Source organism: Aristolochia californica, unplaced genomic scaffold (assembly GCF_029961685.1).
Source record: "Aristolochia californica isolate CCGP_79_NKW_82.1479 unplaced genomic scaffold, dmAriCali1.0.hap1 SCAF_13, whole genome shotgun sequence".
In the NCBI taxonomy this organism is placed as follows: Eukaryota; Viridiplantae; Streptophyta; class Magnoliopsida; order Piperales; family Aristolochiaceae; genus Aristolochia; species Aristolochia californica.
Genome location: NW_027181804.1, coordinates 4585095 through 4611674, shown reverse-complemented (window position 1 = coordinate 4611674; position 26580 = coordinate 4585095). Strand labels below are relative to the sequence as shown.

Below are 26580 nucleotides of genomic sequence, written 5' to 3'. Positions count from 1 at the left end.
CAAAACAGAGGTGGCAACAATGTTTTTTTTTTTTTTCCTTCAATGGAGAATATACTGCTGGTAAGTTCTTTCTGTTCATGCTTGAACATAAATTTGATCAGTTACTGTTTGGGTGTGTGCTTCTGTTACCCCTGTGCTGTACATTTGATCTGTCCATCAACACACCAGCCTGGTTCATGCCAAACTAACATCCCAAATGACACTTTTTTCACCACCCTTGTTTGCTCTTTCTCATTTCTTCTTGAAGATTGGCTCGAGTCAATTTCATTCATTTATTACTTCTCTCTTGATGAATAAATGAGTCATCTTATTCATCATTTTGCTTATTTCTTTTGTATTATCAAAGTTGGCAACATTTGGGTTGGTACAAATTGAAGTTTTATGAAGTTGGCTCTGCTGTTGAAGATTGCCTCTGCAAAGCAGCATCTCTTGAAGCCCTGAATGCATCAATGGAATAGCAAAATCAGTTCTGGGACTGAGCAGTATTTACTTGTAAGGCAGTCGTGGGTTGTAGTATAAACTAGAAATCACCTTTATATTGAGCTGCAGAAATCATTTTGTTGCAGCCCAGAATCCATGGAAGCCGAGAGGAAAGTTAAGGTTTCTGGGGACTTCTAGTCTTGCCACAAGAGCGTCTGCATTTCCTATGGATTTAGCGTCCAATACAACAAGGTAACATCTCTGTATTGATACAGCATACTGCAAAGACAGAATCACCATTAGTAATACGATTTGTCTGTCTAGAGATAAAACCTCTCCTGTCTAAACCTTTTTTTTTCTACTTTGATTTGATAGATAGAACGTACCTCAACTAATAGAAGGTAACCATCATCCTCATCAGTTCCTTTGGGAACGAAAATGGGTTCTCCGACAAATCGCCGGCGTCTGGTGGTCCATGTCGTTACCACTCCATCTTGAACGTTTATTTTGGTTACACTGTCAAATGGGAAATGCGGCAAGAAACGGCGAGATCCTGAGCAGGTGCTGGCATAGATGAACTTGTTTTGGGTGCCAGCGAATTCTGGGTTAATGGCCGGAAAATCAGAGGATCTGTTCCATTGATTCAACGGTTCGATGGAACATTCCTCAGAACCTCTTTTCTCATTTAGTGCCACCGTTACCTGCGTTTGAGGTTTCGTCAAGACTGGGCTACGATTTCTACTAAAATCAGTAATACAGCTGAAGATGGCTTCCGATTTTACCTGGACGAGGTGAGGTAGAAGCTTCTCTCGTCCGTCTCTTGGGTTCATGAATGTAGGATCTAGTTTGCCGCTCTGCCAGTCATATCCTGCTCAGAATCAGCTGTTAGTCCCAGAATTATCACCTGTGGCTTTGAGCTCTGGAAGTTGTATTTCTGAGTCACTCACCAAACATTTTCTGGAAATTGAACCACTGGTAGGAGCAAGCCGCTGCGTACATTTTAATCTCCAGATTGCCGGCGCTGTCTCTCTGTTCGAACGCGTTGCCTGCATGTATTAGCCAATGTTGCGAGGGAGCTTCTACCGGCACTCTCCAGTCCCGGTGACTCTTTTCGTCGGAAAATCTCGGGAGCAAGTAGACGGGGGACGTTGGCCGTCTCGAGTCGACGGACAACGCTGAAATCATTGGAGAAAAGCCAAAGACGGCTAGCAATGATCCTGTAATAAAAAGCGTTCAAGACTTAATGACGAAATCGAAGTTTCCTAAAATAATCCTATTGGATTCTCTGGTTTCCAGCTCAAACTCACCAGGGACATCCAGCCTGATTCGATTGCCGAAGATCAAATAATGGGTATCCGTGAACGCCCAGTCGTGGATCATCAAATGCTCAGGAATGCTGAACTCCCTCTTGGTCAAAAGCTTGAAATTCGTATCAAATTCTACAAGAACGACCAACAAACAATGGGCACTCAAACTTCAATTCCCTCAATATTATCATATACTGAACCGAGATGATTACCGTAGAAGGTGAAATTGCTGCGAGGAAGAAGCATGTCCTCCGAGTTACAGGAGACAATAATTAGTCGATTTCTCCGAGCATCGATCTTGTAATGTGATAGGAGTCTCTTGGGTGGCATCTGAAAAACTCCTGCACATACACATCATCGTGGTCGTCATCATCGTCATTGCCACCGTCAATCTTATTTACATAGTCTTCTTAAAATCAAGCAGAAAAATAATGGCAGCACTCAAGTGGACGATTGAACTCGGTGTTTTTTATAGGAAAAAATAGTATAACGCGGCACAGGGTAAAGCTTTGTGACGATAACTGTTGCCGGTACTCGAGTTTTGTCACCTCTGCAGGCCACTACGGAGGAAGAGACGAGAACAGAGGATTTTCCACTGACATTATGGACACTTGTAGAAGACGACTCTTACATAAGAAGAATCTTACCATGAAGTACAGGTTTCAAGAACCTGGTCGCAATATCTAAGAAAAGGTTCGGCCAGCCTCGATCGACCCGATCCTGGACCGGAAGATCTTGAGCGTCAATCACATCGAACAACCCGATCGTATCCAGCGTCCCTTGTGCGATCTCATAGGGGAACCCGCCTTCCCATAGGCACAGCAAGCGCGGCCCCCACTTCACCACGCTGGTGTTGGCGACGTTCTTCATTACCTTGACGTTGCCGATCTTCTTCCCTCCTTTGAGAACCGAAAAGGGTCCTCGGTGCGTGAACCTCCACCGCCCGCTCGTCTCCTCCTGCTCCTCCATCCGCGCCTCCGTTGCGACGTACCTCGCCGAGAACCTCACCTCGCCAGAGCTCCCGTCGACCGAGAAAGCTCGGATGTATCCGTGGCCGTCGAGGGGATGCACGGTGGATCCGTGGTCGTCGGTGAAGAGCCCCGGTCCCGCCAGGTAATACGTCCCCGACTGGAAGTCGGCAGGGATCGCACCCTCGACCACGCGTAGCGAAATGGGTGTGACGGATTCAGCTCGCTGGGAAACGAAGAGGAACTGATAGTCCCAGAATGCGGAGACTGCATCGTCGTCGTCGTCGTCAGTTGTCACGACAGGCGGAACGGGAGAGTCGAGGGTGGTGACGGACGTCGACGGAGAGACAACGCGGCGGAGAGTGGTGGAAGATAATGAAGGAGAGTGGTGGGTCCAGAGGGGGACGAGAGGCGGTGGTTGTGGCTTTCCGCAGGTAGTGATGGAGGGTGGGAAGAAGAGAGATGAAGAGAGTCTGAGGGTCATGGCCATGGCGAGTGTGTGTGTCTTTTGGGAAAAGAAAGTGAGAAGTGAATATAAGGAAGATCATCTTCAGTATATGTTATTAAAACGAGGCAACGTATTTAGAATTATTTCGAAATTGCCATTCATGAAAAATAGTGTTTAGGTACATATTTTTGAAACTCAACACATGTTTGAAACATTTTGGAACCAACTTCACGATTTGATAAAGAAATGTTTGGTTTTTTTTGTGAAGATACCGATGTCGTTATTAGTCGTGATGCTGTATGGAAGTGACAAAACGTGACCGGCCGTCTCTTTGTGGAACTCAGAATCTTCCGCCTTTGCTTCCTTGATAGATACTTTGTAGCAAACAAACAAACAAACATAAATCTTCACTAAACTGTCTCAAATATGAAAAAAAGGTGGCAATTCTGGTATGGTTTTTCTTCAAGTGAACGAATACTTGTTTTCTCATGCAGAGCGAGTATTTGGGAGAGAAAAGGAAGAAAAGATATTGACTAAACTTTGGTGATGGGCAACGATTCAAATGGTCTAATCATGTCAGGGAACATAGAGGTGAAGACTTGTTATATGATCAACTGGTGTCTCCCTTTCTCTTTGCCTAATAAATTAAATGGTTTGGTCAATGTAACCTTTCATCTCATACTATGTTTAATGACCATTTTTACTTGTTGCAATTTTGTTTTCTCTTAAAAGATTTTAAATTTCTCTTAGAAGATGGAATTTATACTACAACTAAAGTTGTTCAAGAATCTTAGTTCTTTGAAAAATTTGTTATCGCATATCTATTTCTGCTAGTCAATTTTCAATTTCATTCGAAAAAACATTTCCTAAAAAAAATTTCCGCTCATGAAGTGTTTTTTTTTTGGGGGGGTGAATTTTAATGGACATTTTCAATGAATTTCCCGACAAAAAGTGTAAAAAAATTTCATCGAATTTATTAATTTAGTTGAGAAAAGTGTTGCAATTATAAACTTTCTTAGAGAATGTTGGAAAGGTATTACTTATTTAAATTATATTTATAACATTGTCTCCTTCATTTACAAACATAAAATAGTATTAATATAAATAAATTAAATTATATATATATATATATTAAATAATTTATAATAATTTTTATCTTATGAAGATTTTTATTTAGGATTTTATGCATATTTTTTGTTGACCTAAATATGAGGAATTAATAATTGGCATAAATTTTAGTCAATTATTTTAGTGTCATATTTTTTTATATTTGAATAATTGAGTAATAATCACAATATTCTTAATTATGAAATTTTCAGTGACATTAAGCTTATTCACATAAAATTAATGACATAAAAAATGTGATTAATCATTAAAATACAATAATTTAACTCCACAGGGTAAAATGTCATATTTAAGTGATTAATCAGGGAGGGACATAAATATTTTGTTTAAAAAAAAATTAGTTGCCCACAAGCTTAGAAAATTATTTTATATACATATTTTGATTCCATCATAAAGTGATATAAATCGCTTATGTGTTATAATTTAAGCCCACAGTAAAAATTATAATGACATGTTGATTTATTTGTTTGAATTTATTTACATGGGTAAAATGTTCGATATTTGGCTTCATTGCATGTTTTAGTAAGGTTGTTGTTTATTTTTCAGTTGTTCAAACTTTATTTTTTCCAAATTTTGATTCCTCCTATATTATTCCTCTCATTAGAGATAATTATGGTGATTGCAAGGTGAAAATTCCCACGGGTGCATCGTGCATGGACCTTTACTTGGCACTTAAAGTGGATAAACCTCCAAGGCCCACGGAATTCAGTATCCAAATTGAGACATGTTTTTTATGAAAAGTTTTAAATATAGGTTGGATCTCGAACCTAGTTAAAATTATTAGGCTTGAGCTCGATTAAAATTATTAGGCTCTAGCTCGAGTTTGAAATATTTAAATAAAACCTAGTTTGAACATAAGCAGGTTCGGGCTTGGCTTGATTAGATGCCACCCCTACTTAGAAGCCAAATTCACTAACATAAGAAGAGAGGAAAAAGTTTTATTGAATCCAGATGAAATTTACACGAATATAAACCTATTAATAGGCCAAAAAATATTATTTGGTTCCTTAATTGTAAATTTAAAAATTCTTAATTTAAGAAATAAAAAATAGTATTTTTTTTATTTTAAAAAAAATCATGACAATTCAATCTTTTTATAGATTTGTCCTTAATTTCTTAATTTATTACATAATTTAATTCCAAAAATATTTATTTATTTTTAAAAAAAATCTATTTTAACATTTACCCTCAAGTTGTATTGGGGGGTAAAAAGAAATTAAATAAATTAATTAAATAGATATATAATAACTCAATCAGTAGTAACCCATCCGGGGTTTTCGGATGGAGTTGGGTCAGATCATATCAGGGAAGTTGCCAAAGACAGCAAATACTAAGGAATTCAAAATCTCAATTAGGAATGAAATTTGTTAAAAGGTTAAAGAAAGGTTAGTAAAGGCAATATTGAGATTCAGACACGGATTCAAATTAGAAATGAGTTTCTTAAAACGAAGTAAACTGATTCTAACATTGGCGCCGCTATTTTCGAGCGCGAAACGCGTCTAGAGGACTTTCCCAAATCAACATACTAAAACGATTAGGAATTAGGATTGAAATCTACGCGGCCGCGCGATTCTATTTAACTGACAACCCTCCGCACAGACACTATCACTTTCTTGCTTACTCCAGTCGCTGCCATTCCTTCCGAAATCACACTGCATTCCATCGATCATTCCATAGTCTCGCAATGCCGGCCGACGAGAAGAAGCCGGTCATCCTGATCCGGCGGGTGTGGGCTCAAAATGTTGTCTCTGAATTTGAGCTGATCAAATCTTTGCTTCCTCGGTTCCACTACGTCTCCATGGACACCGAGTTCCCTGGGTGTGTTTTTCAGTCGCCCTCCGTCCGTGAAAGAAACCACCCACAAGTCCGTTACCAGGTGCTCAAGTTGAATGTAGACGCTTTGAAGCTCATTCAGCTCGGACTCACTCTCTGTGATGCCGACGGAAACCTCCCTCATCTGGGTACCAACTGCCGTTACGCCTGGGAGTTCAACTTCTCCGACTTTGACGTCTCCCGCAGTCTCCATGCTCCCAGCACCATCTCGATGCTGAAAGAGAATGGCATCGATTTTGAACGGAACAGGAGGGAGGGGATTTCTTCCCTCCACTTCGCTGATTTGATGTTCTCCTCCGGGCTTGTTGGTAACGGCGGCGTTCATTGGGTCAGTTTCCACGGCTCCTACGATTTCGGCTATCTCGTCAAGATTTTGACGCAGAGCAGCTTACCTGAACTCTTGACCGACTTCATGGAATTGTTGACTTCTCTCTTTGGGTCGTCCCTGTTCGACGTGAAGTATATTGGTTCCAAGAGGAAGCTCTACGGCGGGCTAGAGCGGCTGGCGAAGCTGCTGCAGGTGGAGCGCGCAGCGGGCAATGCCCACCAGGCTGGCTCAGACAGTCTTCTCACTTGTCAGACTTTTATCAAGATGTCACGGAAGTTTGAATTGGAGGCTAACAGCTTCGCTGGAATCGTATATGGGTTGAATGAGAAATGTGTTTGTTGAGATTTATTTTTCATGTATCTAATTACTTAGCTTGAATTCGTTTATTGCTCCTTTTGTACAGAGAATCAACTCTTTCGTTACATCATTCATTTTATGAAAATACTTTTGGTTTCTCTGTAAAGAAAGATGTCTATTCAGTCACAGATTTGAGTTTTTTTTTTTTTTTTTTGTACAAATATTGAGTTCTGGGCAGAAGAAGAGAGTAAGGATGACATAGGGAGGGGCAAATGATGTTTTTGTAGGTGATATAAGGTATGCCGAAAGTTTTGGTCCAGCCATCCAGGGCTTTGATGCACTTATAATCTCTATAAGTGTTTGTTCCTCCAATGAAACTTGGGTTTGCTTCAAGCAAAGGTGGCTGACCTGATTTCTATATTAAGGATGGTTTATATCTTACTGCAGCATAAGCCCTTTCAGATACCTTACTTTTGTCTTATATTACTTATTTATTTTTTTTAACATTTGGTGGTAGGTTGACTGGATTAGTCAGAAAGAACTACATTGATATTGGTAAATAATTTGTTTGCCAACCTTTTTCTAGTATATGCAATTTTCCTCTGTCTATCTTGGATGAATTTAATATTTTGTGTAGCTAAGATCATGGGAGTGAAGCAAATCATTTTGGTAGGATTTATGGGCAGCACCAATCCAAATTATCCTTAGAACAGCTTAGGCAATGGGAATAATACATTGGTAAGCTCTCTCAGTTGGTCTTTTATTTATGTAATCCTCTGTTTGTAGTTTAACCTTGTTTATTTGAAAAAGTTCAGCAGTTTTCAATATCTTTTCAGCATGGATCTAGATAAACGTATAACTTAAACAAATGATCTATGCTTACCGAGGATATTTCCTCTTAGTCTTCTGAACATTTATTTTTATTTGTGTACCCTGTTATCAAAACCAACTGTACTTCAACTTACTGATGCCAACCTCACTCTTGTTAAGTTGAACCCAGATGTATGATAAGGTTATTAGCTTGGGTACTATGACAGTGGAGGATCTGACCTTAGTTATCCTGACAGTCAGATTCTAATTTTGATTCGTCTATTATTAGCTCCATATGCTAGTTTGGAGTTGGATTTGATTAGAGTCTCATGAGGAAGTAATTTCTTATGCACTAATAGTGTCACGGAAGTTTGGGCTGGAGGCTAACAGCTTCGCTGGAATCGTATATGGGTTGAATGAGAAATGTGTTTGTTGAGATTTATTTTTCATGTATCTAATTTGTTAGCTTTGAATTCGTTTATTGCTCCTTTTGTACAGAGAATCAACTCTTTCGTTACATCATTCATTTTATGAAAATACTTTTGGTTTCTTTGTAAAGAAAGAAGTCTATTCTATCAAAGATTTGAGTTTTTTGTTTTTTTTTTTTTTGTACAATATTGAGGTCTGGGCAGAAGAAGAGAGTAAGGATGAGATAAGGAGGGGCAAAAGATGTCTATGTAGGTGATATAAGGTATGCTGAAAGTTTTGGTCCTGCCATCCTGGGCTTTGATGCACTTATAATCTCTACAAGTGTTTGTTCCTCCAATGAAACTTGGGTTTGCTTCAAGCAAAGGTGGCTGACCTGATTTCTATGTTAAGGATGGTGTATATCTTTGAGCAGCATAAGCCCTTTCAGATACCTTACTTTTGTCTTATATTACTTATTTAATTTTTTTAACATTTGGTGGTAGGTTGACTGGATTGGTCAGAAAGAACCACATTGATATTAGTAAATAATTTTTTGCCCACCTATTTCTGTTATATGCAATTTTCATCTGTGTATCTTGGATGAATTTAATATTTTGTGTACCTATGATCATGGGAGTGAAGCAAATCATTTTGGTAGGATTTATGGGTAGCACCAATCCAAATTATCCCTAGAGCAGCATAGGCATTGGTGAGCTCTCTCAGTTGGTCTTTTATTTAAGTAATCCTCTGTTTGTAGCTTAAGCTTGTTTATTTGAAGAAGTTCAGCAGTTTTCAATATCTTTACAGCATGGATCTAGATAAATGTATAACTTAAACAAATGATCTATTCTTACTGAGGATATTTCCTCTTAGTCTTCTGAACATTTATTTTTATTTGTGTACCCTGTTATCAAAACCAACTGTACTTCAACTTACTGATGCCAACCTCACCCTTGTTAAGTTGAACCCAGATGTATGATAAGGTTATTAGCTTGGGTACTATGACAGTGGAGGATCTGACCTTAGTTATCCTGACAGTCAGATTCTAATTTTGATTCGTCTATTATTAGCTCCATATGCTAGTTTGGAGTTGGATTTGATTAGAGTCTCATGAGGAAGTAATTTCTTATGCACTAATAGTATGTAAGTTGCGTAGGTGAAGCAAAACATGAATCCAGACCAATTAATTTTTTGGGGCTCAATTTTCAATCCTTAAAACTCTGAAGGTGGATATCTATTGAAACCACACTCATAGATCTATGTAATGTCCAATCTGAAGCTTCTGAGACCTTTGTTTTTTTTTGGTGAACCCTATCATTCTCTTTGAGATATCAACTCTTGTTTCTTGCCCACACTCTTGTGTGTCTCTTTTATGTTTTATGATTTAGTGTTTCCATTTTGCAGAAGACTGATTGCTTTCCTGTGGTGACTTCAAACGGGAATTGTGTACCATTCAAAGAGAACAGATTTGGTATTTATAATGAAGCTGAATTTATTTAGTTGTTATTTTGCATGAGTGAGAGAGAAAAGCCGACCATTTTTTACCCCTTTTGTCACATCATTCGTTTTATGAAAATACTTTTGGTTTCTGTGTAAAGAAAGATGTTAGTCCATTTGTTTTCATTTGTTAACTTATCTGCTGAAGAGGCTATTTGTATGCTTAGATTAAAGAGTGATAAGATGTTATTTTAGCTATTGAAGTTTCAAACAATTCTTAATTTCCTGGAAAGCCCCCTTTCTGGTTTCACTGGTTCGCAGGTGATAGGCCATTAATAAATATTTGGTTGACCCGTGTGAAAATGATAATCCAGAAATGAATATTAGCTATGGTCTACCCTATTAAGGACTATGCAAACTTCACCCCCATTTGTTTCTGTCAAGGAAAGTAATGAAGTACTTGGCATTTGTACTTTGCAATTTGCTCTGTGCAATTTACCATCTAAGCTCCTAAAGCTGTGATCCTTGCCTCTGTAGTACTTAACAAATTTATATTTTAGTCCTTGCCCTTAAATTGTGCTCCTTGCAATGGAGGTAAAAGTTAATAGAATCCCATAAAATTAGCATACAGTAAATGAAAATAAAAAAAGTAGAACTTGTAGACCTTGTTACTGTGCTTTCCCGAAAGAGCTATTTGAACTACACCTTTATTTAGGGGTGGCTTCGAACCGAGCTGGCTCGCGAGCGGCTCGAGTGCGGCTCTGTACCAGCTCGGTTCGATTCGTTATCTATCGAGCTCGAGCCGAGCTCGAGCACTGAAATCGGCTCGTTTACCTTAACGAGCTGAGCTCGACCAAAGCCAGGTTCGGTTCGTCGGCTCGCGAGCCGGCTCGAGGTGAGTCGGAATCGGTATCGGGATCGGGAGTGGGAGCGGGATCGAAAGGCTATATTGCTCATGGCCTTCCTTACTGTAGCAAGTTAAGGAATTCTGAGGGTAGGTGATACTTTTTTTAGGTTATATAAGGAATGCTGAAGGTTTTGCTCCGGCCATCCAGCACTTTGATGCACTTATAATCATTACAAGCGTTGTTCTTAAGACGAAACTTGGGTTTCATAGCAAAAGTAGCCAACCTGAATTCTATTTTAAAGATGGTGTGTATCCTTTACAGGTAACTTAGAGCAGCATAACCCCTTTTTAGATACTCTTGTTTATGCCTCTACTAATTACTTTAATTTTTGAACATTGGTGGTAGGTTGACTGGACCGTTTAGAAGAAAAAAAATTGCATATTGGTATATATATGCAATTTTCTATTATTTCCTTATTTAATCTTTTGTGCAGATAAGGCCATTGGAGTGAAGTAACTCTTTTGGTTAGAGTTATGGGAGGCACAAGTCCAAATTATCCCTTGAACAAGTTGGGAATACGAACAAAGTAAATTCTCTGCTTCTATGTTTTCAATATCTTTACCATTTGGATCTAAATCAGCTAATGATACAAACAAATGATTTATGTTCAGTGACAATATTCGCTCTTGATCTTCTTGACATTTTCTTTTGATTTCTGTACACTCTTTTGAAATCCAACTTCATTTATTACTAATTCATAGATGCTAACCTCACCCTGGTTAGTTGAGTCTTGTGAGAAGGGCCATAGCTTTTGGGAGCTAAGACAAGGAACCAGCTGATTTAGTTGGCCTCACTGCAGTAAATTGTTTTTTTAATCACAGAAAGTATTTTTGCCCACTCTATTGGTGAAAATAAATTTCTTGGGTAAAGTTTTCTAGCTTTGTCGATGAAAATTATTTTCGCTAATAGAGCTATAATTTTAGTAGCGAATTTATTTTCTGCCAGTGAAATATTTCTTTCCAGAATTTTCAGGTTTTTGGGAAACTTTTTTTTTTCAGGGAGAGTTTATTTTCTTCAGGAAAATGTTTTCACCAAAAAATCTGTAATTTTAATTCATCTATTATTATGTCATGATGCTAGTTTGGATTTGGACATGATTCTATGAACTAGTTTGGATTTGGACATGATTCTATGATTGCTTTTATGGTAGTACTTGACTCCAATCTGAAATTTATCCACTTCAAAGATAAAATATTGGAGAGAGGATCTCCTAATTCTTTATGCAGAGTCGAAGATGGTCAAGTTATGACTTGGCTGGTTAATAACATTGAGGAAGATCTAAGTGACCTGGTTATAATACATCAAAAGAAATCTAGGATACATTGAAAGTTATTTTTCCAAAGAAACTAATTTGTCAAGAATATATGAGCTTTATGCAAAGTTGTTTGCTATAACCAGTGGTGATTGAAATGTAACTTAGATGAGAGGTATTTTGAAAGAGATTAGTGTTTGCCATCTTTTTACTACTAATGCTAGTGAGATTCGAAGAGAGAAAAATCAGATTCAGGTTACCTAGTTTCTAGATGGGTTGGGATCAGAGCATGTTGTTGTCTAGGCACAAATATCGGCTAATGGTGATAATCATACATTGGACAAAGTATATAATAGAGTTCTTCGGGCTAAAGGAATGGTGAAAATGGTAAAAGTACAGCTGGTTCGATGTTGCCCTTAATATTAGGTCTTCTATTTCTAGATTTTGAATTATTTAGAGCAGTGGAGGCCCAGGAATATATTGTACTAATAGAAGGTGTGTATTGTGGTAGATCCAATCATTTCTCTGACAAGATAATTTTTTGGAAAGTCTTCCTAGACTAGTTCTTGTGGTTTTGTAGACAATAGATAAATAACTAATAGTGAAATTTTATCTTTAAGGTGTACCTAGGATACATTATAGAAAATATTACACCATTTGGGTCAGCTATCTTATACCTCTACTCTAGCTTCTCAAGCACAGTTGAATCCTTTAGGATATTAATATATTTTAATTATACATCAAATTACATATTCGTGTAGTAATCAAGTTTGTTTTACCTAATTTGGGGTTTAAGTAGTATCTTTTAAATAAGTATACTGTTACAATTTACTCATTCCGTTGTTTTTTATATTTTTTTCATGTTGGGGCATTAATACTAGAAATTGTTTTTCAATGCACATGAACTCATCCACACTAAAACCAAGTTTGAAGATGAAGTTCATGTAGATGAATGAAATGAATTTGAAGTAGAAGATGAAGATGAACTTTATATTTTCATTTTGTTGACTAACCCCCCCTAATTATTTGACGCAATCGAGGTAATGACTGAAAGACTTTTAAGTAAAAATTAAATTGAAGATAAAAGTAATGAAAGTCATAAATTAATTTAACGAGGTAAAACCCTGGGAGTAGGGGTGGCATCGAACTAAGCCGATTCGCGAATAGCTCGAGCTTTGCTTAGTTTCAGCTTGGCTCGATTCAAATAAATCCGATCTCGTATCGAATTCGAGATCGAGTTTCCAACTCGTTTAGGGGAGGTTAGTCCACAATGAAGTGGAATGAATTCCCCCCACATTACTTATAGTTCATTAAATAATGGCATTAGTGTAAAGTGAATTACATTGAAGTGAGATTACACCACTTCATTCACTCAAGCAAAAATCGAGGAAAGTTGATTCATACCTATTTTGCGAATCAATTGATTGAAGCGACGCGACCCCCCGCATTACTTAGTTCATTAAATAATGGCGTTAGTGTAGAATGAATTATATTGAAGTGAGATTACACCACTTCATTCGCTCAGGCGAAAATTGGGGAAAGCTGATTCATTCCTATTTTGCGAACAACCGATTGAAGCGACGCAACTCGCGTTGCTCCTTCCCCTCTCCCCCGCAATCCTTCATCGAAGTTTTTTTTCTCCTCCCTCTTCCCCCAACCACGTCGGCCTTCCTTCCTCTCGACCTCCGTCGCAGAGCACGGGGTTCTTCCCCACACCCCCCCCCCCCCCCCCCCCCCCCTCCCCTCGTCGGCCTTCCTCCCTCCTCTCCTCTCCCTCTCGACCTTCATCGCAGAGCACGGGAGGCCGAGCCTCTATCGCAGAGCTTCTCGGCCCCCCTCTTTTCTCCCTCTTGGAGTACCGTCGGAGCGTCACCGTCGTCGTTGCCCGTTGGCCCGCCGCTGAGGAAGACGATGTTTAATTTTTCCTAAGTTAGGAAAAATTAAACCATTGTCATAATTGGTTTAATTATCCAATTAATTAAACCATTAGTTTTTCATTTTTACAATATATTATTAATTAATAATATGTAAAATATATATTATGTTATTGATAAATTAATATATTTATTTGTTTATTATGTATTTTTTATTTTGTATTAAAATAGTGAGTTTTAATGTTAAACTATATCTTATGTTTTTACAAAATAATTTATTTATTTATTATATTCACTTATGTTATTTTTAAATTTTTTATTTATTTTAAATAATTTATTCTAGTCACATGTAATTATTTTTTAATTTATAATAAACTATAATCATTAAGTAATATAATATAGTTTTTCATTAATTAGGATATTAATATATTCTAATACTACACGTTAAATCACTTATAAGTGTAGTAACCATGTTTATTTTAGTTAGTTATCTGTTTAGGTATATATTCTATTTAAGTATATTATAAAAGATTACTCATTCTCTTCTTTATATTATACTTTTCATTTGGAGCCACTAACACTGGAATTTGTTTTCTAGTGCACTTGAACTCGTCTACACTAACACCCAAAGATGAGTTGAAATTGAATCAATTCATTTAAGTTCAATTCAATTCTTCACTTCAATTCAAGTTCTTTGTGGACTAACCCCCCCTTAAGTAAAAGAGTCGAACCCGAACGAAGCTCGGTTCGGTTTGCGAGCTCACAAATCGACTTGTTTACTTGAAGAGTTGGGAGTTGGGACCGGACGTGAAACCTTTCCCTCTTGAATTTTTGACGGATGCAAACTGGTGTTTCCAGCTTCCTGGCATGGCTGATCTACATGCGCTGCATTAGTTGAGCGTTGATCGTGATGTCTATGGTGGCAAATTTTCCTGCGCATCGCTATCGTGCATCACAACATAAGAGATGGTGAGTAGTGGGGATGAATAGAAAAGGAGTATGGGTTCAAATTTTGTAGAGGAAATTTCCATTTGTTGTTATTTGCAGGCAGAGGTTGGACTTGGACCTATTCAGATTCTTCATAAACGAAGGAAAACCTTTTTGAGTGAGTAGCCGTCGGATTTCGTTGAGGCCACCTAGCGGTGGAGCCCTTCGTTGTGCGTTCTTGGCTCAGCGGCATGTTGGAACATAGCCAAGGTCGGAGTTGGGTGCGCCATCATCGAGGTGGTGACGTAGGGCGTTGCTCTCTACGCGTGGTTGGAGGTTGAAGATGACCTCTAGGGTTCGGAATACGCGTGGTTGGAGGTTGAAGATGACCTCTAGGGTTCAGAATGAATTGGATGCAACTCACCCATTCCAAACCGCGCAATTAGGTTAGTCGAGCTCAATAATCCTTAGAAGAAGAAAAAAATTGTTGAGTGTGGGATTTGAACACATCCCCTCAACTTAAAATTTTGGAAAATGACCTCTAAGCCAACTAACTTACGTGCAATTGTTGGATACATTTAATAGATATTAGAATAACTATAAAATCATAATATTTGTTTTTATGCCATTTATCATTTAATTCATATGAATTAAATAATTCTACATGTATATATATGAATATATAAATACATATTTATAATAATTTTTATCTTACGAAGATTTTTATTTAGGATTTTATGCATATTTTTTGTTCACCTAAATATGAGGAATTAATAATTGGCATCAATTTTAGTCAATTATTTTGGTGTCATATTTTTGTTTATATTTGAATAATTGAGTAATAGCCACAACATTCTTAATTGTGAAAATTTCTAGTGACATTAAACTTAGTCACATAAAATTAATGACATAAAAATGTGATTAATCATGAAGATATAATAATTTAACTCCACAGGGTAAAATGTTATATTTAAGTGATCAATATGGGAAAGAAATATTTAAAAAAAAAAAAATCTAGTTGCCCTGGGCCTAGAAAATTCTTTTACAGATATATTTTGATCCTATCATAAAGTGATATAAATCGTTCATGTGTTATAATCTAAACCCACAATTAAGATTATAATGACATGTTGATTTATTTGTTTGAATTTATTTACATGGGTAAATATTCGATATTTGGTTTCATTACATGTTTTAGTAAGGTTGTTGTTTATTTTGCAGTTGTTTAAACTTTATTTTTTCCAAATTTTGATTCCTCCTATATTATTCCTCTCGATGGAGAGAATTATAATGACTGGAAGGTGAAAATTCTCCTGTCACGAGTGCATGGACCTTTACTTGGAACTTCGAGTAGATAAACCTCTAAGGCCCACGGAATCCAGTACCCAAATTAAGACATGTTTTGTATGTAAAGTTTTAAATGTAGGTTGGAGCTCGAACTTGGTTAAAATTATTAAGCTTGAGCTCGATTACAATTTTACGCATGAGGTTGGGCTTAACTCGAGCTCGAGTTTGAAATATTTAAATAAAACCTAGTTTGAACATAAGCAGGTTCGGGCTTGGCTTGATTAGATGCCACCCCTACTTAGAAGCCAAATTCACTAACATAAGAAGAGAGGAAAAAGTTTTATTGAATCCAGATGAAATTTACACGAATATAAACCTATTAATAGGCCAAAAAATATTATTTGGTTCCTTAATTGTAAATTTAAAAATTCTTAATTTAAGAAATAAAAAATAGTATTTTTTTTATTTTTAAAAAAATCATGACAATTCAATCTTTTTATAGATTTGTCCTTAATTTCTTAATTTATTACATAATTTAATTCCAAAAATATTTATTTATTTTTTTAAAAAATCTATTTTAACATTTACCCTCAAGTTGTATTGGGGGGTAAAAAGAAATTAAATAAATTAATTAAATAGATATATAATAACTCAATCAGTAGTAACCCATCCGGGGTTTTCGGATGGAGTTGGGTCAAATCATATCAGGGAAGTTGCCAAAGACATCAAATACTATGGAATTCAAAATCTCAATTAGGAATGAAGTTTGTTAAAAAGTAAAATTTGTAAAGGCAATATTGAGTTTCCTAAAACGAAGTAAACTGATGGTCTTCTAACACGCAAACGCGTCTGGAGCACTTTCCCAAATCAACATCCTAAAACGATTAGGAGTTAGGATCGAATCGCCCGCGCGACTCTATTTAACTGACAACCCACTCCGTACTGACACTATCACTTTCTTGCTGACTCCAGTTGCTGCTCTTCCTTCCGAAATCACTCTCCTTTCCATTGATCATTCCATTGCCTCACTAGCAATGCCGGCCGACGAGAAGAAGCCGGTCATCTTGATCCGGCGGGTGTGGGCTCAAAATGTCGTCTCTGAATTTGAGCTGATCAAGTCTCTGCTTCCTCGGTTCCACTACGTCTCCATGGACACCGAGTTCCCTGGGTTTGTTTTTCAGTCGCCCTCCGTCCGTGAAAGAAACCACCCACAAGGCCGTTACCAGGTGCTCAAGTTGAATGTAGACGCTTTGAAGCTCATTCAGCTCGGATTCACTCTCTGTGATGCCGACGGAAACCTACCTCATCTGGGTACCAACTGCCGTTACGCCTGGGAGTTCAACTTCTCCGACTTTGACGTCTCCCGCAGTCTCCATGCTCCCAGCGCCATCTCGATGCTGAAAGAGAATGGCATCGATTTTGAGCGGAACAGGAGGGAGGGGATTTCTTCCCTCCACTTCGCTGATTTGATGTTCTCCTCCGGGCTTGTTGGTAACGGCGGCGTGCATTGGGTCAGTTTCCACGGCTCCTACGACTTCGGCTATCTCGTCAAGATTTTGACGCAGAGCAGCTTACCTGAACTCTTGACCGACTTCATGGAATTGTTGACTGCTCTCTTTGGGTCGTCACTGTTCGACGTGAAGTATATTGGTTCCAAAATGAAGCTCTACGGCGGGCTAGAGCGGCTGGCGAAGCTGCTGCAGGTGGAGCGCTCAGCGGGCAATGCGCACCAGGCTGGCTCAGACAGTCTTCTCACTTGTCAGACTTTTCTCAAGATGTCACGGAAGTTTGAGCTGGAGGCTAACAGCTTCGCTGGAATCGTTTATGGGTTGAATGAGAAGTACTGGGCTTGTTGAGATTTATTTTTCATGTATCTAATTACTTAGCTTTGAATTCGTTTATTGCTCCCTTTGTACAGAGAATCAACACTTTCGTTACATCATTCATTTTATGAAAATACTTTTGGTTTCTCTGTAAAGAAAAATGTCTATTCTATCACAGATTTGAGTTTTTTTTTTTGTACAAATATTGAGGTATGGGCAGAAAAAGAGAGTAGGGATGAGATAAGGATGGGCAAATGATGTTTTTGTAGGTGATATAAGGTATGCCGAAAGTTTTGGTCCAGCCATCTAGGGCTTTGATGCACTTATAATCTCTACAAGTGTTTGTACCTCCAATGAAACTTGGGTTTGCTTCAAGCAAAGGTGGCTGACCTGATTTCTATGTTAAGGATGGTGTATATCTTTGTGCAGCATAAGCCCTTTCAGATACCTTACTTGTGCCTTATATTACTTAATTTAATTTTTTAAACATTTGGTGGTAGGTTGACTGGATTGGTCAGAAAGAACCACATTGATATTGGTAAATAATTTGTTTGCTCACCTTTTTCTGGTATATGCAATTTTCCTCTGTGTATCTTGGATGAATTTAATATTTTGTGTAGCTAAGATCATGGGAGTGAAGCAAATCATTTTGGTAGGATTTATGGGTAGCACCAATCCAAATTATCCTTAGAACAGATTGGTCAATGGGAATAATACATTGGTGAGCTCTCTCAGTTGGTCTATTATTTAATAATTCTCTGTTTGTAGCTTAAGCTTGTTTATTTGAAAAAGTTCAGCAGTTTTCAATATCTTTCCAGCATGGATCCAGATAAATGTATAACTTAAACAAATGATCTATGCTTAGAGAGGATATTTCATCTTAGTCTTTTGAACATTTATTTTTATTTATGTACCCTGTTATCAAAACCAACTGTACTTCAATTTACTGATGCCAACCTCACCCTTGTTAAGTTGAACCCAGATGTATGATAAGGTTATTAGCTTGGGTACTATGACAGTGGAGGATCTGACCTTAGTTATCCTGACAGTCAGATTCTAATTTTGATTCGTCTATTATTAGCTCCATATGCTAGTTTGGAGTTGGATTTGATTAGAGTCTCATGAGGAAGTAATTTCTTATGCACTAATAGTATGTAAGTTGCGTAGGTGAAGCAAAACATCAATCCAAACCAATTACTTTTTGGGGCTCAATTTTCAATCCTTAAAACTCTGAATGTGGATATCTATTGAAACCACACTCATAGATCTATGTAATGTCCAATCTGAGGCTTTTGAGACCTTTTTTTTTTTTTGGTGAACCCTATCATTCTCTTTGAGATATCAACTCTTGTTTATCCCACACTCTTGTGTGTCTCTTTTATGTTTTTTGATTTAATGTTTCCATTTTGCAGAAGACTGATTGCTTTCCTGTGGTGACTTCAAACGGGAATTGTGTATCATTCAAAGAGAACAGATTTGGTATTTATAATGAAGCTGAATTTATTTAGTTGTTATTTTGCATGAGTAAGAGAGAAAAGCCGACCATTTTTTACCCCTTTTGTCACATCATTCGTTTTATGAAAATACTTTTGTTTTCTGTGTAAAGAAAGATGTTAGTCCATTGTTATCACAGTTGGGGTTTTTTGTTTTCATTTGTTAACTTATCTGCTGAAGAGGCTATTTGTATGCTTAGATTTAAGAGTGATAAGATGTTATTTTACCTATTGAAGTTCCAAACAATTCTTAACTTCCTGGAAAGCCCCCTTTCTGGTTTCACTGGTTCCGCTGGTGATAGCTCATTAATAAATATTTGATTGACTCGTGTGAAGATGATAATCCAGAAATGAATATTATCTATGGTCTACCCTATTAAGGATTATGCAAACTCCACCCCATTTGCCATTTGTACTTTGCAATTTGCTCTGTGCAATTTACCATCTAAGCTCCTAAAGCTATGATCCTTGCCTCTGTAGTACTTAACAAATTTATATTTTAGTCCTTGCCCTTAAATTGTGCTCCTTGCAATGGAGGTAAAAGTTAATAGAATCCCATAAAATTAGAATACAGTAAATGAAAATAAAAAAAGTAGAACTTGTGGACCTTGTTACTGTGCTTTCCCGAAAGAGCTCTTTGCTCATGGCCTTCCTTACTGTAACAAGTTAAGAAGGAATTCTGAGGGTAGGTGATACTTTTTTTAGGTGATATAAGGAATGCTGAAGGTTTTGCTCTGGCCATCCAGCCCTTTGTTGCACTTATAATCATTACAAGCGTTGTTCTTAAGACGAAACTTGGGTTTCATAGCAAAGGTAGCCAACCTGAATTCTATTTTAAAGATGGTGTGTATCCTTCACAGGTAACTTAGAGCAGCATAACCCCTTTTTAGATACTCTTGTTTATGCGTCTACTAATTAATTTAATTTTTTGAACATTGGTGGTAGGTTGACTGGACTGTTTAGAAGAAAAAAACTGCATATTGATACAAGTAAATAAATTTGCTACCCAATTTTTTTCCTTATATATATATATATATATATGAAATTTTCTATTATTTCCTTATTTAATCTTTTGTGCAGATAAGGTCATTGGAGTGAAGCAACTCTTTTGGTTAGAGTTATGGGAGGCACAAGTCCAAATTATCCCTTGAACAAGTTGGGAATACGAATATGATATAGATGAATTCTCTCATCTGTTCTTTTGTTCAAAGTAAATTCTCTTCTTCTAACGAGTTCAGCATGTTTTCAATATCTTTACCATTTGGATCTAAATCAGCTAATGATACAAACAAATGATCTGTTCAGTGACGATATTTGCTCTTGATCTTCTTGACATTTTCTTTTGATTTCTGTACATTCTTTTGAAATCCAACTTCATTTATTACTAATTCATAGATGCTAACCTCACCCTGGTTAGTTGAGTCTTGTGAGAAGGGCGATAGCTTTGGGAGCTAAGACAAGGAACCATCTGATTTAGTTGGCCTCACTGCAGTAAATTGTTTTTTTAGTCACAGAAAGTGTTTTTGCCCACTCTATTGGTGAAAATAAATTTATTGGGTAAAGTTTTCAAGCTTTGTCGATGAAAATTATTTTTGCTAATAGAGCTATAATTTTACTAGCGAATTTATTTTCTGCCAGTGAAATATTTCTTTCCAGAATTTTCAGGTTTTTGGGAAACATTTTTTTTTCAGGGAGAGTTTATTTTCTGCAGGAAAATGTTTTCACCAAAAAATCTATAATTTTAATTCATCTATTATTATGTCATGATGCTAGTTTGGATTTGGACATGATTCTATGAACTAGTTTCTTTGTGCACTAATAGCAAAATGTGCAGCCAAACCATTTCAGATGCGTTACTTTTTTGGGATCTGTGTTGGACACTGGAGGTGGATATCTTTTTTGGGATCTGTGTTGGACCTGGTTATGAGCTATAATACATCAAAAGAAATCTAGGATACATTGAAAGTTATTTTTCCAAAGAAACTAATTTGTCAAGAATATATGAGCTTTATGCAAAGTTGTTTGCTATAACCAGTCGTGATAGAAATGTAACTTAGATGAGAGGCATTTTGAAAGAGATTAGTGTTTGCCATATTTTTACTATTAATGCTAGTGAGATTCGAAGAGAGAAAAATCAGATTCAGGTTACCTAGTTTCTAGATGGGTTGGGATCAGAGCATGATGTTGTCTAGGCACAAATATCGGCTAATGGTGATAATCATACATTGGACAAAGTATATAATAGAGTTCTTGGGGCTAAAGGAATGGTGAAAATGGTAAAAGTACAGCTGGTTCGATGTTGCCCTTAATATTAGGTCTTCTATTTCTAGATTTTGAATCATTTAGAGCAGTGGAGGCCCAGGAATATATTATACTTATAGAAGGTGTGTATTGTGGTAGATCCAATCATTTCTCAGACAAGATAATTTAATTATACATCAAATTACATATTCGTGTAGTAATCAAGTTTGTTTTACCTAATTTGGAGTTTAAGTAGTATGTTTTAATTAAGTATATTGTTACAATTTACTCATTCCCTTGTTTTTTATATTTTTTTCATGTTGGGGCACTAATACTAGAAACTGTTTTTCAGTGCACATGAACCCATCCACACTAAAACCAAGTTTGAAGATGAAGTTCATGTAGATGAATGAAATGCATTTAAAGCAGAAGATGAAGATGAAGATGAACTTCATATTTTCATTTTGTTGACTCACCCCCCCTAATTATTTGACGTAATCGAGGTAATGACTGAAAGACTTTTAAGTAAAAATGAAATTGAAGATAAAAGTAATGAAAGTCATAAATTAATTTAACGAGGTAAAACCCTAGGAGTAAGGGTGGCATCAAACCGAGCCGGTTCGCGAATAGCTCGAGCTTTGCTTAGTTTTGGCTCGGATCGGGCTTCCAACTTGTTTAAGTAAACGAGCCAAACCCGAACGAAGCTCGGTTCGATTCGCGAGCTCACAAACTGACTCGTTTACTTGAAGAGTTGGGAGTTGGGACCGGATGTGAAACCTTTCCCTTTCGAATTTTCGACGAATGCAAACTGGTGTTTCCAGCTTCCCAGCATGGTTGATCCACATGCGTTGCATTAGAGACGGTGGCAAATTTTCCTGCGCATCGTGCATCACAACATAAGAGATGGTGAGTAGTAGGGATGAACAAAAAAGGAGTATGGGTTCAAATTTTGTAGAGGAAATTTCCATTTGTTGTTATTTGCAAGCAAAGGTTGGACTTGGACCTATTCGGATTTCTTCATAAACAAAGAAAAACCATTTTGGCTGAGTAGCCGTCGGATTTTGTTGAGGCCACCCAGTGGTGGAGCCTCCGTTGTGTGTTCTTGGCTCTGCGGCATGTTGGAACATAGCCAAGGTCAGAGTTGGGTGCGCCATCGTCGATTACGACGGTGGCCAAGTCGAGGTGGTGACGGAGGTTGACGTAGGGCGTTGCTCTCTATGCGTGGTTAAAGGTTGATGATGACCTCTAGGGTTCTGAATGAGTTGGATGCAACTCACCCATTCCAAACCGCGCAACCGAGTCGGTCAAGCTCAATAATCCTTAGAAGAAGAAAAAAATTGTTGAGTGTGGGATTTGAACACTAAGCCAACTTAAATTTTTGGAAAATGATCTCTAAGCCAACTCACTTAAGTGCAATTGTTGGATACATTTAATAGATATTAGAATAACTATAAAATCAGAATATTTGTTTTTTATGCCATTTATCATTTAATTCATATGAATTAAATAATTCTATATGTATATATATGAATATATAAATACATATTTATAATAATTTTTATCTTACGAAGATTTTTATTTAGGATTTTATTCATATTTTTTGTTGACCTAAATATAAGGAATTAATAATTGGCATCAATTTTAGTCAATTATTTTAGTGTCATCTTTTTGTTTATATTTGAATAATTGAGTAATAGCTACAACATTCTTAATTATGAAAATTTCTAGTGGCATTAAACTTAGTCACATAAAATTAATGACATACAAATGTGATTAATCATGAAGATATAATAATTTAACTCCACATGGTAAAATGTTATATATAAGTGATTAATCAAGATGAGAAATAAATATTTCAAAATAAATAAAATCTAGTTGCCCTGGGCCTAGAAAATTCTTTTACAGACATATTTTGATCCTATCATAAAGTGATATAAATCACTCATGTGTTATAATCTAAACCCACAGTAAAGATTATAATGACATGTTGATTTATTTGTTTGAATTTATTTACATGGGTACATATTCGATATTTGGCTTCATTACATGTTTTAGTAAAGTTGTTATTTATTTTGTAGTTGTTTAAACTTTATATTTTTTCAAAATTTGATTCCTCCTATATTATTCTTCTCATTGGAGACAATTATACTAATTGGAAGGTGAAAATCCTCCTAGTGCATGGACCTTTACTTGGCACTTCGAGTAGATAAACCTCCAAGGCCCACGGAATCCAGTACCCAAATTGAGACATGTTTTTTATGCAAAGTTTTAAATGTAGGTTGGAGCTCGAACTCGATTAAAATTATTAAGCTCGAGTTCGATTATAATTTTAGGCTCAAGGTTGGGCTCAACTCGAGCTTGAGTTTAAAATATTTAAGCAGGTTCTAGGTTGGCTCGATTCGATGCCACTCCTACTTAGGAGGCTAATTCACTAACATAAGAAGAGAGGAAAAAGTTTTATTGAATCCATATGAAATTTACACCAATATAAACCTATTAATAGGCCAAAAAATATTATTTGGTTCCTTAATTATAAATTTAAAAATTCTTAATTTAAGAAATTAAAAATAGTACTTTTTTATTTAAAAAAAATCATGACTATTCAATCTTTTTATTGATTTGTCCTTAATTTCTTAATTTATTACATAATTCGATTCCAAAAATATTTTTTTTAAAAAAAAATCTATATTAACATTTACCCTCAAGTTGTATTGGGGGGTAAAAAGAAATTAAATAAATAAATTAAATAGATATATAATAACTCAATCAGTAGTAACCCATCCGGGGTTTTCGGATGGAGTTGGGTCAGATCATATCAGGGAAGTTGTTGCCAAAGACAGCAAATACTAAGGAATTCAAAATCTCAATTAGGAATGAAGTTTGTTAAAAGTAAAATTTGTGAAGGCAATATTGAGTTTCCTAAAACGAAGTAAACTGATTGTCTTCTAACACGCGGTCTGGAGCACGAAACGCGTCTGGAGCACTTTCCCAAATCAACATCCTAAAACGATTAGGAGTTAGGATTGAATCGCCCGCGCGACTCTATTTAACTGACAACCCACTCCGTACTGACACTATCACTTTCTTGCTGACTCCAGTTGCTGCTCTTCCTTCCGAAATCACACTCCTTTCCATTGATCATTCCATTGCCTCACTAGCAATGCCGGCCGACGAGAAGAAGCCGGTCATCTTGATCCGGCGGGTGTGGGCTCAAAATGTCGTCTCTGAATTTGAGCTGATCAAGTCTCTGCTTCCTCGGTTCCACTACGTCTCCATAGACACCGAGTTCCCTGGGTGTGTTTTTCAGTCGCCCTCCGTCCGTGAAAGAAACCACCCACAAGGCCGTTACCAGGTGCTCAAGTTGAATGTAGACGCTTTGAAGCTCATTCAGCTCGGATTCACTCTCTGTGATGCCGACGGAAACCTACCTCATCTGGGTACCAACTGCCGTTACGCCTGGGAGTTCAACTTCTCCGACTTTGACGTCTCCCGCAGTCTCCATGCTCCCAGCGCTATCTCGATGCTGAAAGAGAATGGCATCGATTTTGAGCGGAACAGGAGGGAGGGGATTTCTTCCCTCCACTTCGCTGATTTGATGTTCTCCTCCGGGCTTGTTGGTAACGGCGGCATGCATTGGGTCAGTTTCCACGGCTCCTACGACTTCGGCTATCTCGTCAAGATTTTGACGCAGAGCAGCTTACCTGAACTCTTGACCGACTTCATGGAATTGTTGACTGCTCTCTTTGGGTCGTCACTGTTCGACGTGAAGTATATTGGTTCCAAGATGAAGCTCTACGGCGGGCTAGAGCGGCTGGCGAAGCTGCTGCAGGTGGAGCGCTCAGCGGGCAATGCCCACCAGGCTGGCTCAGACAGTCTTCTCACTTGTCAGACTTTTCTCAAGATGTCACGGAAGTTTAAGCTGGAGGCTAACAGCTTCGCTGGAATCGTTTATGGGTTGAATGAGAAGTACTGGGCTTGTTGGGATTTATTTTTCATGTATCTAATTACTTAGCTTTGAATTCGTTTATTGCTCCCTTTGTACAGAGAATCAACACTTTCGTTACGTCATTCATTTTATGAAAATACTTTTGGTTTCTCTGTAAAGAAAAATGTCTATTCTATCACAGATTTGAGTTTTTTTTTTTGTACAAATATTGAGGTCTGGGCAGAAGAAGAGAGTAGGGATGAGATAAGGATGGGCAAATGATGTTTTTGTAGGCGATATAAGGTATGCCGAAAGTTTTGGTCCAGCCATCCAGGGCTTTGATGCACTTATAATCTCTACAAGTGTTTGTACCTCCAATGAAACTTGGGTTTGCTTCAAGCAAAGGTGGCTGACCTGATTTCTATGTTAAGGATGGTGTATATCTTACTGCAGCATAAGCCCTTTCAGATACCTTACTTTTGCCTTATATTACTTATTTAATTGTTTTAACATTTGGTGGTAGGTTGACTGGATTGGTCAGAAAGAACCACATTGATATTGGTAAATAATTTGTTTGCTCACCTTTTTCTGGTATATGCAATTTTCCTCTGTGTATTTTGGATGAATTTAATATTTTGTGTAGCTAAGATCATTGGGAGTGAAGCAAATCATTTTGGTAGGATTTATGGGTAGTACCAATCCAAATTATCCTTAGAACAGATTAGGCAATGGGAATAATACATTGGTGAGCTCTCTCAGTTGGTCTATTATTTAATAATTCTCTGTTTGTAGCTTAAGCTTGTTTATTTGGAAAAGTTCAGCAGTTTTCAATATCTTTCCAGCATGGATCCAGATAAATGTATAACTTAAACAAATGATCTATGCATAGCGAGGATATTTCCTCTTAGTCTTTTGAACATTTATTTTTATTTTTGTACCCTGTTATCAAAACCAACTGTACTTCAACTTACTGATGCCAACCTCACCCTTTTTAAGTTGAACCCAGATGTATGATAAGGTTATTATTAGCTTGGGTACTATGACAGTGGAGGATCTGACCTTAGTTATCCTGACAGTCAGATTCTAATTTTGATTCGTCTATTATTAGCTCCATATGCTAGTTTGGAGTTGGATTTGATTAGAGTCTCATGAGGAAGTAATTTCTTATGCACTAATAGTATGTAAGTTGCGTAGGTGAAGCAAAACATGAGTCCAGACCAATTACTTGTTGGGGCTTAATTTTCAATACTTAAAACTCTGAAGGTGGATATCTATTGAAACCACACTCATAGATCTATGTAATGTCCAATCTGAAGCTTCTGAGACCTTTTTTTTTTTGGTGAACCCTATCATTCTCTTTGAGATATCAACTCTTGTTTCTTGCCCACACTCTTGTGTGTCTCTTTTATGTTTTTTGACTTAGTGTTTCCATTTTGCAGAAGACTGATTGCTTTCCTGTGGTGACTTCA

The 26580-nt window shown here is 37.1% G+C and overlaps 4 protein-coding genes across 4 annotated transcripts; 3 read left to right on the top strand and 1 right to left on the bottom strand.

Annotated features, from left to right (window-relative positions):
• Positions 1 to 3: 3 nt before the first annotated feature.
• Positions 4 to 3185, bottom strand: LOC137948555 (carotenoid cleavage dioxygenase 7, chloroplastic). The gene is made up of 8 exons (XM_068794643.1): positions 2375 to 3185; positions 1940 to 2068; positions 1728 to 1859; positions 1368 to 1637; positions 1203 to 1288; positions 807 to 1121; positions 532 to 699; positions 4 to 437 (listed from the first exon to the last, which is right to left on the bottom strand). The coding sequence occupies exons 1-7, from the start codon at positions 3183 to 3185 to the stop codon at positions 553 to 555; spliced, it is 1890 nt and encodes a 629-aa protein (XP_068650744.1). The 3' UTR covers positions 4 to 437; positions 532 to 552.
• Positions 3186 to 5952: 2767 nt separating this feature from the next.
• LOC137948554 (probable CCR4-associated factor 1 homolog 11) lies at positions 5953 to 6771 on the top strand. Its single transcript, XM_068794642.1, has one exon. It carries the CDS (start codon positions 5953 to 5955, stop codon positions 6769 to 6771), a length of 819 nt encoding a protein of 272 aa, XP_068650743.1.
• Positions 6772 to 16663: 9892 nt separating this feature from the next.
• Positions 16664 to 17616, top strand: LOC137949113 (probable CCR4-associated factor 1 homolog 11). Its single transcript, XM_068795387.1, has one exon. It carries the CDS (start codon positions 16664 to 16666, stop codon positions 17483 to 17485), a length of 822 nt encoding a protein of 273 aa, XP_068651488.1. The 3' UTR covers positions 17486 to 17616.
• Positions 17617 to 24346: 6730 nt separating this feature from the next.
• Positions 24347 to 25198, top strand: LOC137948552 (probable CCR4-associated factor 1 homolog 11). Its single transcript, XM_068794639.1, has one exon. It carries the CDS (start codon positions 24347 to 24349, stop codon positions 25196 to 25198), a length of 852 nt encoding a protein of 283 aa, XP_068650740.1.
• The last annotated feature ends 1382 nt before the right edge of the window (positions 25199 to 26580 follow it).